At 49.4% G+C, this 13,846-nt stretch overlaps 1 protein-coding gene and 1 long non-coding RNA gene across 2 annotated transcripts in view; one reads left to right on the forward strand and one right to left on the reverse strand.

The window, feature by feature from the left end:
• Positions 1–13,846, forward strand: part of PTPRA (protein tyrosine phosphatase receptor type A) — a 77,289-nt gene that overhangs the window by 49,102 nt on the left and 14,341 nt on the right. The window contains 4 exon segments of the mRNA XM_032444355.1: positions 8,569–8,647; positions 9,033–9,401; positions 11,103–11,120; positions 13,307–13,391. Of these exon segments, the coding sequence (XP_032300246.1) occupies positions 8,569–8,647; positions 9,033–9,401; positions 11,103–11,120; positions 13,307–13,391 (551 nt within the window).
• Positions 1,227–6,454, reverse strand: LOC116653362. Its single transcript, XR_004307006.1, has 2 exons — positions 4,889–6,454; positions 1,227–4,661 (listed from the first exon to the last, which is right to left on the reverse strand). It is a non-coding gene; the product is annotated as an uncharacterized LOC116653362 (long non-coding RNA).

Below are 13,846 nucleotides of genomic sequence, written 5' to 3' on the forward strand. Positions count from 1 at the left end.
TGATATGGGGCTTTGCCTGCAGCAATGCAGCCTTTGGGCATTTTGGATCTGGATTATTTTCTTGTTCATCTCATGTGATACTTGAGAGGGAGGGAAGGTGGCACCACCTATTCCAGAGCCTGCAAGTCTGCCTCTGCTGTAGCACATGCTCAGCAAGATATAGAATCATTTGAGTTGGAAGGAACCCTTAAAGGCCATCCTGTCCCACTCCGTATGGGCACAGGGAGGTTTGGGGTGCAGTATAGCTTGGCTGGGACAAACCAAGCATTGGGATAAACAGTCTGGAATTTAGAATTATAGGATCATCAGTGAATTGGGTTGGGAGGGACCTTGAAGCCCACACAGTTCCAGCCCATGCCAAGGGCAGGGACACCTTCCTGCTGGATCAGGCTGCCCAGGGCCCCATCCAACCCAGCCCTGAGCACCTCCAGGGATGGGGCATCATTGCCCTCCGAGTAAAGAATTTCCCCCTTACATCTACTGTAAATCACCCCTCTCTTAGTTAAACACCATTACCCCTTTTCCTATCATTGCACCCTCTGTCAATGAGTCCATCCCCATCCAGGATACCAAAACTCCTCAGTTTGGTTCAGATTAGGAGGGAGATTGGAGGCAGGTTTACCCCCAGTTGTTGTTGGGCTGCATTTCACAAGGGCAAAATGAGATAAATTTGTTTGATTTTGCCACCGAGCAGAAAAATACAACACTGGGCTTCATCAACAGGGTTTGTCTTGTGTTCTCACAGCAACAAGCAGCCACAGAGAGCCGGCTCTGTTCTGTGGGAGCTCCTGTACCATTCACGCCTGGCTAGGGGAATCTCTTATTTAATGGCAAGACTGAGGAGCCTTCTGTGTATTATGCTGCTAGCAAGGGGGTGGTGGGAAGGGGTGTTTGTGTGGGAGCACTGCTTTGCAAAGCCTTTTCAAAAGGCTGAGACAGCGGGCACTTTCAAAGACGGGGATGTCTCTGGTGCTGTCCGCAGCCATTGTATAGAAATAGAAATAGGGTGGGTGGAGTTCTCTGTCATCACAGATAGGTCTCAATGAGTTAAATTTAGCAGCATTGTGACGGTCCAGCTGGAATCGTGTGTTTGCAGGGGGAGTGCTTTTATACAAGAGTTGGGTCCTGCAGGTTTGTTCTCACTGCTCGATAATACAGAGCATTTGAGCCCTCCTGTAGACTCTTCATGCTTGTGGGAATATCACTAAAATAGAAGTGACACGAGGTCATATTTAATGCCTGGTCAGGAAGATGGTGTTTATTGGCAAAAGGGAATGGGCCATAAAAGCTGAGTTCCAGCGTTACCTTCACTCTGCTCTCTCTTTCATATGCGTCCAGGCTGCTGTCATCAAGGAACCTTGAAATTCTCTGCCAGTGCTTTTGCACACAGAATGGACCGAGATGCCGCGTATCAGTGGCGGAATGAAATATCTCTGATCCTGGTGCAAATTAAACCTCTGAAAATCTCAAAGAAATCATTTCTTTCAGACACCCCATCAGTATCAACAGCAGCCCCTACACCTGGCACCTTGGCTCCGTGTTGGGCTGAAAAGTGTCCTAGTGAAGGAGAGGGAGATGTTTTGTCTTGAGTGTGATGCGATGGGCGGTGCTGCAGGAAGGAGTCTGACAATGTGCTGGCTTTCACCCCGGGTTTTTTCCAAAACACATTGGGTTGCAGGCTCAACCACTCTCCTTTGTGTTGGGAAGGGACCTCAGGCTTCTCCTGCAGCTCCATCTAGAGGGAAGGAAGATGGGTCCATCCTGGTGGCCTCCCTTGGGTGTCCTCAAGGAGCCTTCCCATTGCTCTGGTGATCCATTTCCTTCCTTTGGGTTTGGGGTGGTGCTGTGTGGAGCCAGGGGTCGGACCAGCGATCCTTGTGGGTCCCTTCTGTAGTTACACCACGACACGGTTCCTCTTGCACCAGTGAAGGGGGTTTCTCTACTGGCCCCGCAGGTGCAACTGTCCCCACTGAGGATGCAGAAACCACACCACGCTCTGCGGTTTCTTGTGTCTTTGATGACAAAAGGCAATTGGTTGTGGTTTAGGCTGGGGATTTCCTGGCGAAACAGGTTGGAGATGACGTTGCTTTCACGATGCTCCTGCAACACAGGGAACATTTTGCCCATGAAAAAGTAAAGGGAACGCTGAGGAGGTGTTGCACAGAACTGAGCACACAACACACCCAGGCTGTCAAAGTGGAAACAACCTCAGGAAACATTTCAGTCTGCCAGTCCTTCCAGCAAACTTGGGTTGACTCTGTCCCTTCATTGAGGTCGTTGATAAAGATGTTGAACAAGACTGGACCCCACACTACCCCCTGGGGGACATTGTCCTCCAAGGGCTGACGATGCTTTGTCTGATGGCAGAGCCATCGCGCCCAGTGGTTGTGCCGAAAGATATGAAAAGTACAAAAAAGAAACCCACATCTTCCCCTTCCACGAGCTGATGGTTTCTCTGCCCTTCACCCTGCATAATGCTGTGCATGGCTGCTGGCTGTTAGCGTCTTCTGCGACGGGAGAAGGACATCCTCCGCTCCAGGGGATGCGTGGCAGTAACCATGGAAATGCGCCAAGGCTTTTGTCTGAGCAGCGGCCTCTTCAGATCAGCCCCACTTATCCCAAAGTAACAGCCTTTCTCGGCTGTCTTTTTGTTTCAAAGCATGATCATGTTGGGAGTGATGTGCCCAGCACTGCGGTGGGGCTCTGAACCCTTCAGCATCGCTTCCTTCTGGACAAGGACACGTGGAAAGAAAAACACCCGCGTGGAAATAGAGCCACCGGAGGCAAAACAGGAGTTTGGTCGTTGTTCAGGAGCGTGGGCCGAGGAGAGGAAATATTTGGGAGACGGATCTGTTTTTATAGCTGTAGCTTCTATATCATTATTTTTTTCTAATGAACCATTTTCCAAACCTTTTTCAGACAGTGTTTTTGCAAGAGCTGCTGTGTAAGCCTGCTGGCCCCAGTACCCCGGTAGTGCAGGCATTGCTGGGCATTCTTGAGCAACCGCTCTGTTCCCTTCGTCCCATCCCACTCCTTCCATGCTTGTTGGCTCCATGCTGCAGATTCTTCCTCTGTGATGGTTCTAGTTGTATAATTTGGTGGATTTGGGCTTTCTCAAGTGTTGTCTGCACACAGATTATTCCGGGTTGTGACCGTAAGGCTCTTCTCAAATTGCTCTGCGTGCAGATGTGCTTATCCAGGAGTTGGAAATGAGTTGAAATCACTTCCAAAGGACAGGAGAAAAGCTTTGCTTCCAGGAGGAACGTGTCAGAGGGAGCGTCGGGACATCCCTCCTCCTAGGGCGGCCTCCTAGCGCAGCCTTCTGCACATTTGCTTGCGCTGCTCTTACCTGCACTCCCCCTAATTGATGGTAATTTGGCTAATTGTTCACAAAAGCAGATGTTCTCTCTGTGGTCGCATCAGAACAGCTTACAGTGCACTGCAGACACGATCACACAGCATTAAAAGCTTAATTCCTGTAAACAAGCCTGTTGGAGGGTTAGAAACGACACCTCCAGATTCATTAAGGTTGGAAAGACTGCTAAGAACATCAAGCCCAACCTCCAGCATGCTACTGAACCACGGCACTCCAAACTCTGCCGAGCTGTTCTCCTTGCACTTGCTGTGTGCTCTGCTAACCTACTTGTAGGTTGAGCTGGAAATGCTTGCATCCAGCAGCACTGCAGATTCTCAGCTCCGATTCTTGGAGCCTTCAGCACAAGATGTGCTTCCAGAGCTTTTGGCAGGCTCGTACAGCAGCAAAGGAGGGAGATGTTTTCAGCTCCAGTTCCCCTCGTTTGCAAACTTCCTAATGTGAGAGGCTGTGGGGCTGGGAGTGCATCCCTGCACTGCGCTCGAGCTATCTCTGTGTCTGTCCTTCTTGCAAATAAGGGGCATAATATATGCAACGCAATGCAAATGTATGTAAAGGGTAAGGTCTGCTCTGCTGAGTCTTGCATTTAACCAGGAGGAAAACAAGCTGAATTCTTTAAAACTGCCCCAAAAGCTGCTTGCTGGGCAGGCAGCACCTCAGTGCTGAGCAACATGTTGCTTTGTGGCGTTCATCTTCCCCGTGCTTGCCATTGTCACATCGCTCACAGGGAGCCATTTGAGCACTGGAGTACACCCTAATTAGCAGCCTCTGATTTTTCGAGTTTCATAATCAGTGATCTCGGCTACACCACAAGTGTTACTGTGGCAACAAGGGCTGAACCGCTCAGCGGTGCAGAACCACGGCAGGTAAATCGGGATTTGGCTTTGGCAGGGGCTGCTCCCCTCTCCGGCTCCGCGCCGTCGTCCCGGCCGCGCTCAGGGTAAGCACAAAGCGCCGCGACGCCGAGCGGTGCCAACCTGGCAGCTCGGCCTCCCCAAGGAGATCTTAAAGCTCTCATGGGAACCATCCCCTCCAACACCGTTGTGTGAAGGAGGATGATCTGATTGCAGCTGCCCCATCAGCTTGCAGCGTAGCTCAGATCCGCACAGTGCTCACCTTCTTTTGTTTTAGTTGAGTGTTTTCTTGTACCGTGCGCTCGCTCTCCAAAATGCATCGTAATGGCTGTGCTTCATCCTGGCTCCTAAACCAAAAGCAATCGGTCCGGTTCGGCAATTAGCAGTGAGATGAAATGCACAGATGCTTGCTTTCTCTCTATTACAAATGATGCCTGGAACAAAGAAGGGGAAACCTTAAAACGTGATCTTTAAAACAATAAACGTAGCCCAGTATAATTTGAGTTCTTTATGCCAGTTTTTGGAGAATCAAGCTGGGATCACGCAGCCACACTCCTGCCTTTAAGGATGCGCTCTCTGCTTTCCAGCCCTCCACCTCCATCCCTGACGGCTTCTCTTCCATCCCACTCACCCATGTTTCCCACTTTTCTCCATGTTTTACCTTTTCTCAGCCTTAAGGCTCCCCTGTCCTTCTGCTTCCTCTTCTTGTGGCCAAGAAGGCCAACCACATCCTGTCTTGTCCCAGTGGTGATGCAGGCAGCAGGAGCAGGAGGGGATCATCCCGCTGTACCGACATCATTGAGGCTGCACCTCAAGTGCTGCACTCAGCGTTGGTCCCGCTCACTGCAAGCCATTCATTTGGGGAGCTAAAAAGCCCATTTGTGCAGCAGGAGGTGAGGCTGAAACTTGGAGATTCACGCTTTGTAGCAGCAGGGTGGGCCTTTTAGCATCACTCTGATGGCACAAAGGCTTTCTGCACCCCAAAAAGCCAGGTGGGATTGGGGTCCCTAATTACCCCTTCTATGCTTGTTCATTGAGATCGTTGTGTCTTGCTTTGAAAGTGCACCCTGTTGTAGTGAGTGGAGAGAGGGAATTTGGGACATGGACTTGTGTGGAAGGTTGGGCAGGCACTCGGTGATGCAGAAAGCAAAGCCCTGAGCTCATCCTTCCAGTGCTGGTACCGCTGCTCCAGGGGAAGCAGGCTGCTAATTTAAAGGGGGTGGGGGGAAGAAAGGAAGAAAGAAATAAAGAAAGAAGGAAAGGAGTGCGTTTTATGAAAGGGTGAATGGTTGCCGTGATTCATCTTTTCTGTTCAAGAGTGGAAAAGCAGAGGGTGGGGTGGGGGAATAATGCTCAGTGACACATCAAAGCCTTCACTCCAGCTCTGGAGACACATGCAGGGGATTAGTCACCCCGTGGTAGCGCAGCAGAACGCTTTTCCTCCCCACGAGCAGCAGCTCCTGTTCCACGATGGCCAACTCCGCTGTAACGCAGCCTGCTGCTAAGCCAGAAGTTGGGGGTGACGGGAATCGGTGCTGCGAAAGCGCTCTGCAGTCGGACCAGCCTGATCCCAGCGGGATCAGATCCCAGAGCTCTCCTCCCCCTTTGTCAGCTTTCTCTGCTTTGCAAAAGGAACGGGGTGAGGTGGCAGATACCGCGTGGGGATGGAGGGAGAGGCCAGACAGCACAGCAACACGGTGCTCCAGCGATGTAAAGGAGCAGCAGGAGGGGACAGGGAGTGAGGGAGCGGCAGGTTTGTCTTCCAGCACAGCTGAGCTGTGCTCGTGGCTCTCTGCCACTGAAATAAAGGACATTTCCTCCCCCTTTTCCTTTTGCACTTGCTCTTGTCTAACCCTTCTGGGAGCTGCTTCGCCGAGCTCAGCACAAACCACCACCACTTGTTACATTACAAAGCTCCTGCTGCCTTTCCCCCGCACCCCCCCTCCTTCCCAATCCTGATCACCCAGACGAGATCTCCATAAAAATAAGGATAATAATACAATCCTACATCTCAAACCCAACCTTCCTCCGATCCTCATGCGGGGCAGCACCTCCCAGGGCACAAACCCCTCCTGCCTTTTTGGGAGCACCTCCAGCCAACCCTTCTGCTTGCCGATAGTTCCCCATTCCCAGCAAACCCAGCTCCTTCTCCTTGGCAGAGTCCGAGACATGACGTCAGGGTGTTTTTCTGCAGCGCTCACAGGATGCCGCAGCCAGCCAAGAGCTGTGTTTATGTTGATAACATTACAAGTATTTCCTCCCTGTTTCCGAATCAGCAGGGAGGGAGCCGAGGGGGGAAGGGAGGCTCAAGTTGCTCCAGCGTTGGGGTAGGGCTCAGGAGGCCCTTTTTTTTTAATGTTAGGAACTGGGCACGGTGAACCGCTGGCATTTATTTGGGCTGCCCTGGGGGATTGGGAGGATGCAGAGAGCAGGAGCTGGGACAGAGCTGGCCATGCTGGGGGATTTTGCACTTTCTCTCTCCTCCAGATCTGTTTCTGCAGTGATAAAGCAGCTGATGGCTGGGAACAGCAGCAGCTCCAGGGGTTTTGTTTGATGAGCTGGTGATGCCCTGGGGGCTGCCTGGGCTCCTTTTGCTTTTCATATTCGCAGCCTTGTCATAAAGCCATAAAAACTGTTAGAAACATCAAATTGGAGAATGGTTTGAGTTGGAAGGGACCTTTAAAGGCCACCTGGTCACACTCCCCTGCAATGAACAGGGACACCCTCAGCTCCATCAGCGCTCAGAGCCCTGTCCTGCATTACCTCCAGGGATGGGGCATCACCACCCTCTAGGTGTAAAACTTCCTCCTAATACCCAGCCTAAACCTCCCCTGTCTCATTTAAAGCCATCCCCCCTTGTCCCATCACTGTCCACCCTTGTAAACAGCTGTTCCTCCTCCTGTTTATATGCTCCCTTCAAGTATTGAAGGCCACAGTGAGGTCTCTATCAGACCCTTCTCTTATCCAAGCTAAATAAGAACCCCTCCTCCCTGTGGTGGTGCAGTGTGGGCATAGGATGAGCTGCATCCTGGGGCAGATTAAAGCTGCCCTAAGCTTTAATTCATCCATTTCTGCACTGCCCAATTTCTATGGGTTTCCATTGGAGGGTTATGAAAGCATCAGCCCCTTGTAACGAGCCGCTGCAGCTCTTGCTGGTATTGCAGCCTCCCAGGTGTAGCATGACTGGAATTTAGCATGGAGGAGACACCAGCTCCCTTTGCAACACTGGGAAACCCATTTAGTGCGAGGAAGATCCACAATGCAGTTGTTTCAATACAAGCTGAAGGCAATCTCGTATCCCTGGCACTCAGTTTCCTTCTGCTTCAGGGTTTGTCTGACCTTCTGATCGCTGATTGCTTCCATTTCTGCCAGGTCTTCGTTAGGAGGGAGGCAAAGAATGTAGGCGGGTGCTGCTGGTGGGAGGATGCTGCTGGTGGGGCTGCATCTTTCATGACATCAGCCTTGTCCCCTTGCCCAGAATTTGGGATGGGTCTCGACTGAAGCATATTTGAATCAATACAACAAGAACAACCGATGAGGGGTGAATGAAAGAGGAAGGAGGGATTGCAGGAATAAAGACCTGCCTGGTTAGGGCTGTTCTGGGGGCTTGCAAGCTTGGAGCTGGATGGTGCTATCTGACATCACACTTTCGATTGCCTCTGGACCCGTACCTGTTTCAGAGAAGATAACCATACCCATTTTATAGGAGCTTTTTGGAAGGAAGAAACAGCCAATAAATGCCGTAATAACTTTGAGCATGCATTTAGAAGGGCTGGGGGAGCAAGATCAGGGATTGTTCTGGGAAGAAAAAACAATTTTACTGATGTCATCATCCTGTAATTTAATTTTTCAGGACGCTTCCTGGGAAGAAAAGCACGGCACAATGCAGCACAGGCAGCACTCGCAGATTGCTTTGGGTTATTCTCTGCAGGATGGGTGTTTGGGGCTTTGAATTAGGCTTCCCCAAATGTAGAATAACCTCTAAGCATCCACCATCTGCTTAAATCCAATGTGAAAAATGGGATGTGGGTGTCCTGGAGATGGGTGATGGGGTGAGGTGAGCCAACCTCCCCTCTTTTGTGCCTTTAGGATCCCAGCTCATTGCTGTGTATTGCATTTAGGTTTCATCATAGCACACTGGTGTGTGCACTCTTACATGAACTCCCTATTAATTTCCTTTTCCAGGTGGGGATGTGTGAACACACAGATAAATCCTTCCATCCATGTGCATACAGTGACTCCATCCACGTGTTCACTCGTCCTTTCCAGCTCTACACAGCTAAATTAGTTTGGGATAACACTTCAAATAAGTGGTGTTTTCTTTTTTGCTCTTTTTCTCAGGTCAACATGGATCTGTGCTTCTTTGTCCTTTTGCTTGGAAGTGGCTTGATCAGCATAGGTGCTAACAATGTCACAACAGGTAAACCTTGCTTATTGTCTCCTATTCTGCCCCTAAATCATCTTGAGGGTGGAAGGAAGAAATGCTCTTGTTCTTGTGACTCACCCCTTCTGTTAGCTGTGCTACAAGGGTGGCAAACTGTAGGTGCTCATAGATGGGACCTGCATGTTTTTCCCATGGCAAACTTTGATCCTCTCTTACAGGGGCACTAACCCTTATTCCTTCCCTACATCATAGTATGTGAGCTGATTTTATAAGCCTGACATCACTGTGCAAAGTGCTCTCTCTCCTAGACTTGGGATGTGTTGGTTGTTTCTCTGTTTGTAGTTACAGTATAAATCTATAGCGTAAAAATCCTCCAGAAAAGTAACTTACGGATGCTCCTTTATGCTCCTTATTCTCACAGAGCCACCCACGACAGTGCCCCCCTCCACCAGGATCCCCACCAAAGTTCCTACAGCAACTCCTGATGGTGGGACGACGCCGAGAGTGAGCAGCCTCAATGTTAGCTCTCCGATGACCACTTCTACCCCGGTATCGGAGCTGCCTACAACCACAGCCACCAGCATCTCCCCCAGTGCCTCCACTGCCAGCCTCAATGCCTCCACTCCAGGTATATCTATGCCCACCTCTGCCCCTGTGGCCATCTCACTGCCACCCAACGTGACACCGCCTGCCCCGCACACTGCACTGCCCAGCACGGAAGCAGAGACGACCGAGAGGAACGTCAGCGCGACGGTGACGACGCAAGAGACCTCTTCTGCATCCCACAATGGTAGGTGTAATGCGCATAGAGTCACAGAATCACAGAACTGGGGGGGGGTTGGAGGGACCTCTGGTGTTGCCACAGTCCAACCTATCCCCCAGAACAGGTTCCTCACAGCAGGTTGCTCAGGGAGGCATCCAGGCAGGTTTTGAGTATCTCCAGAGAAGAGCCCACCACCTCCCTGGGCAGTTTGTGCCCACATTGTTCTTTCTTGTGCTCAGATGGAATTCTTTACTTAGAGAGCAGTAAGGCCCTGCACTGCTACCCATAGAGCTGTGGGTGCCCCATCCCTGGAGGTGCTCAGGCTGGGTTTGATGGGTCCTGGGCAGCTGGAGCTGGTGGGGAGATGTCCCTGCACTTGCCATGGGCTGGAACTGGATGGGCTGTAGGGCCCCTCCCAACCCACACCATTCTGTGATTCTATGAATCTATGAAAGCAGCAGCTTCGTGCCAAGATGTTGGGTGTACCAGATTGTACAATCTCGTTCCGCTTCTGTCACAGACTAATTTCACTGCCTTTTGTGGTTTCTTGGATCCACAATACAGGACTGGCACCCAGGCTTCAGGTGCAGGTTGAAAAGTTGGTCTTCAACAGGTTTGCAATAGTAATGAATGACTTTGGGATGCTGATCAGCTACCGAGCTTCAGAGTGCTGCTCCACAGAGCAGTTATTTGCACTTTGGCACCAGCCGTGGGCTCAAGTCATGCTTTTTAGCACTGCACCAGCACAGAGACAAGAAAGCAGTCCCTGTCGTGACAGATTTAAGGCTTAGACTAGAGGTGACCAACCAAAGGTGAGATCTAACTCCTGAAGAGGTGGCATTGCTCAGACTGTTCCATGCACTGGAATGTTGCATTTCCCAGAAGATCCAATAACACTTATGTTAGCAGTTTTTATCCCTTACCTTGGGCTGTTTTAATCTGTCAGTGATTCGGATGAGCAGTTGTCCATATGGTCACCCTGCTGTGACCCTCCCGGCACATCAGAGAGGTGACCGCTGGGCTTGTCGAGTTTGGGGTGATCTCAGCTCCCCTTCACATCTGTGAGCTGAGTGCACCCTTTTCCTTTGGGCATTCTTTGTCTTCGCTGCTGGCGTTGAGATCGAGGCTGAAGGACATTCACGGCCCATAGAACACTGCTGAACTCATCCAATTTGCTTCTCAGCCCCAAAGCCCTCAAGACATTTTCTGACTTGGTTACTCCTTGTGTGCTGTGATGAGTTGGCCATGGCAGCAGGAAGGCTTCTCTCTTGCTGTCAGTCCCTAAAACAAATGCCCAAGCTGATTCTTGCTTTATTTCAAGTAATTTGTCAAGGCGCAAAATGAGTTTTAGGGCTGCCTTTTCCATTCATCTTAATGGGAAATTTGGAAAGCAGTCATCAAAGCTTTAATTGCTTCTCAGTGGATGGAAAAGGAGAAAAATAGCAAATGTTTCTCCCAGCGGCTCACAGACCCACAAGTCAAGCCGTTCATGCTTCTCTTTCTAATCAGTAAAGCTACGAACATGCCTTCCATCCCTTTTTCCCTGTGACTGAGTGAAAGCTGAAACTCATCTCCATATCATGGCTTCGGGAGCTGATATTTTAATAAAGCGATCTGCAAGGAGACGCTGACAGTTACTACATTTGTTGCTATTTCAGTCTTTGATCCTCACTTAGGAAGATGTGTATTTCCTGGTTGCTAAGAGACCTCTGTTTTCTTTTTCTGCAGGTAACTCTGACAGAAGAGGTAAGAGATTTGTATTTCATTACTCTTTATTCAAGCCCTAAGTAAAGGCATTTCCAGAAGCATTCTGCTATTAGACAGCTCTCCTTATCACACGCTTTCAAAACGGCTTTTACAAAGCGTATCAAGCTCTTTAGAAGAGGCATATTGATATGGTAATAAGAGTTGGGCTCCTGCTTTTCAAAAACAAACAATTCAGCACCGATTTGTATATATCCTATATGAGATCCGAGGAGTCCCTGCTGCACTCACTGGATGTATCAGTGCTGCCTTCTGCAGGGCTGGATGCTCAAGAAACGTCCTTCTCCTTTTTTGCTTCTGAATTGTCTTTATTGACCGTGACTTACCCTGTTTGATCAGGACCCGTTCTGCAAACAATGTGAATACTTGTCATTCTCATTAATTTCATTGGCAAGAAGTAGCAGAAATCCATTTCTGGTAATATAATAGCACTTACACTCATTTTTCCATCTCTGATTCAATGACTGAGTTCTGAGAACCAGCGTTGCTAACAGAATATTTGCAATTACTCATTGCTTTAGCAGCATAGGAGCCAACAGACCAACAGCAGGGCAGCCTGTTTGCTTTCTGAGTGTTGTCATCGTTGTCCTGATGGCGTTTCAGCTTTGTTCACTCCATGGCAGTCCAACTCACTCTGCTTTTTCCTGGAGTCAGGTGGAAATTGGTGCTTTGTCGTTCTTTCATGACACCACCGAACTCTTGTGTTGTCTGCAGGTCCTTCCCCGTCCGTTTTTAGCCTTGTAGGAGCTCATAGGATTTTGGCCTTATAGGACATCTGTAAATGAATTGCAAATGAAAATGGAGACAGCTCCTGCCAAGCTCAGTGACTTAACCCAAACTGCAGTGTCTGTTGTGGCTTCTTTTTCTACCTCCCAAGTTCTACTGGGAAGGAGATCCAGCAAGAAACCAAGTGGAGGCTTTGTAATGAATCTGGTCCTGTGGGCTCTTGACAAATCATAGAATCATTAAGGTTGGAAAAGACCTCTAAGATCATCAAGTCCAGCCCCAACCCATCCCCACCATGACCATAACTATGACACTCAATGCCACGTCTCCACAGTTCATACCTCCAGGATGGTGACTCCGCCACCTCCTTGGTCAGCTGTGCCAGGGACAGAAATGTGTTCAGATGAATTTCTTTTTCACTGCTGGGTTTGGGGGTGATGCAGATGGAAAGAACAAAGACTGGGAGAGGTGGTTTTTTTATGGTTTGCATCAGTAAGTCGCCGCCTTCGCATCACTGTGCATACGTCAGATCTTTTGTTCAGAGTCACTTTTCTAGAGCTCCTGATTGCAGGGTGTGCGAGATGATGGAAAATGAAAATACCCCATCATATTTCATCTGGAAATATGCCCTTTAGGGCCATTTTCCTGTCTGTTAGTGTGGCTTGTCTTCCAGCTGCATCTGGGTGATGTGCTTGCTCCAAGCACTGCTGCTCTGAGCCCGGGGGCAGGTAACAAATAGCTGGCTGTAAGCATGGGAACACTTCATCCGGCCAATCCAAATGTGTTTGCAAGAAATTGTGTGCTGCTGAATGCCCTTGAGAAGTATCTGAAAGCAGACAACAAAGCAAGCTAAAGCAGGGAATGCTTGCTGGCCTCAAGGTGCAGAGGGCGCTCACGAAGGGTTGTCTCCAACCACCTTCTGTCTGGGTGCAGTGTGTGCAGTGGGAGCAAAGCCCAAGCAGGAGCCCAAGGCTGTGGCTTTGCTCAGACACTGCGTAGTGATGCAGCAGATGGACAGGCAGCAGTAACCTCGAGCCTCCAGCAAACCTCAGCCATGGGCTGAACACAGAGTCAGGATGTAGTGTGGAAATGCTGCCTTCTTGCTGGGCATGGAGCTGGCAGAAAAACCATGGCTGTCTTAATGGGATCTTTCCAGCAGACAGCTCTTAGCAAAGATCGGGGTATTATAACTGCTGTTGACAGCTTTTAATCTAATCTCAGCGTGCTCCCTTAGGTCACATATCTGTCTTCACCAAACCATAGAATCATTAAGGTTGGAAAAGCCCACTGAGGTCATCCAGTCCAACCAGACAATGCAACCCTATGGAACAAGTGGGTTATTTTAAAAGCTGGATCTGTAGAGGAATGGCCAAGTGACGGCACTGGGTGGTTTTGGATAGATGTTGGTAGCAGTTACCCACATCCTTCTTTCTTTGTTGCAGATGAGACTCCAATTATCGCCGTGATGGTGGCCCTGTCCTCCCTCCTAGTCATAGTATTTATTATTATTGTGCTGTACATGTTAAGGTAAGAAGGGCTTTCATGCTGACATATTTGACTGGATGTTTAGCTGAAGGACCGGGTGCTCTCCATTATGAGCTTTTTGTTCTGTTTCCTAAGCTATTCAAGCCTGACACAGGGAACGTTATAAAAAGAAATCTGTGAGGATAATGAAAATTATACTTGGGGTTATTTCATAACTGTTGTTTATTCGTTTCAGTATAAATCTATTCCTTCTCTGTTCAGTTAGTGAAAGAGTGACACTGAGAAGGATGGATTAACCAAAGTCCTGCCTGTGCAGATAGGAGCAGGCAAAGTGTCATTCCAATGCTCAGGTTGATGGATTGAGGAACCTGGTAAAGCTGCACAGAACACTCCAGCCATAAGATCCTCTGCGTTATTCCTTCATTCCCATTGCAATGTTAAACATGACCCAGTGCCCATGGGCAGCCTTGGGTACCAAAGCAGTGCATTGTGGAAGC

This window comes from Coturnix japonica, chromosome 4, assembly GCF_001577835.2.
Source record: "Coturnix japonica isolate 7356 chromosome 4, Coturnix japonica 2.1, whole genome shotgun sequence".
Taxonomy (NCBI): Eukaryota; Metazoa; Chordata; class Aves; order Galliformes; family Phasianidae; genus Coturnix; species Coturnix japonica.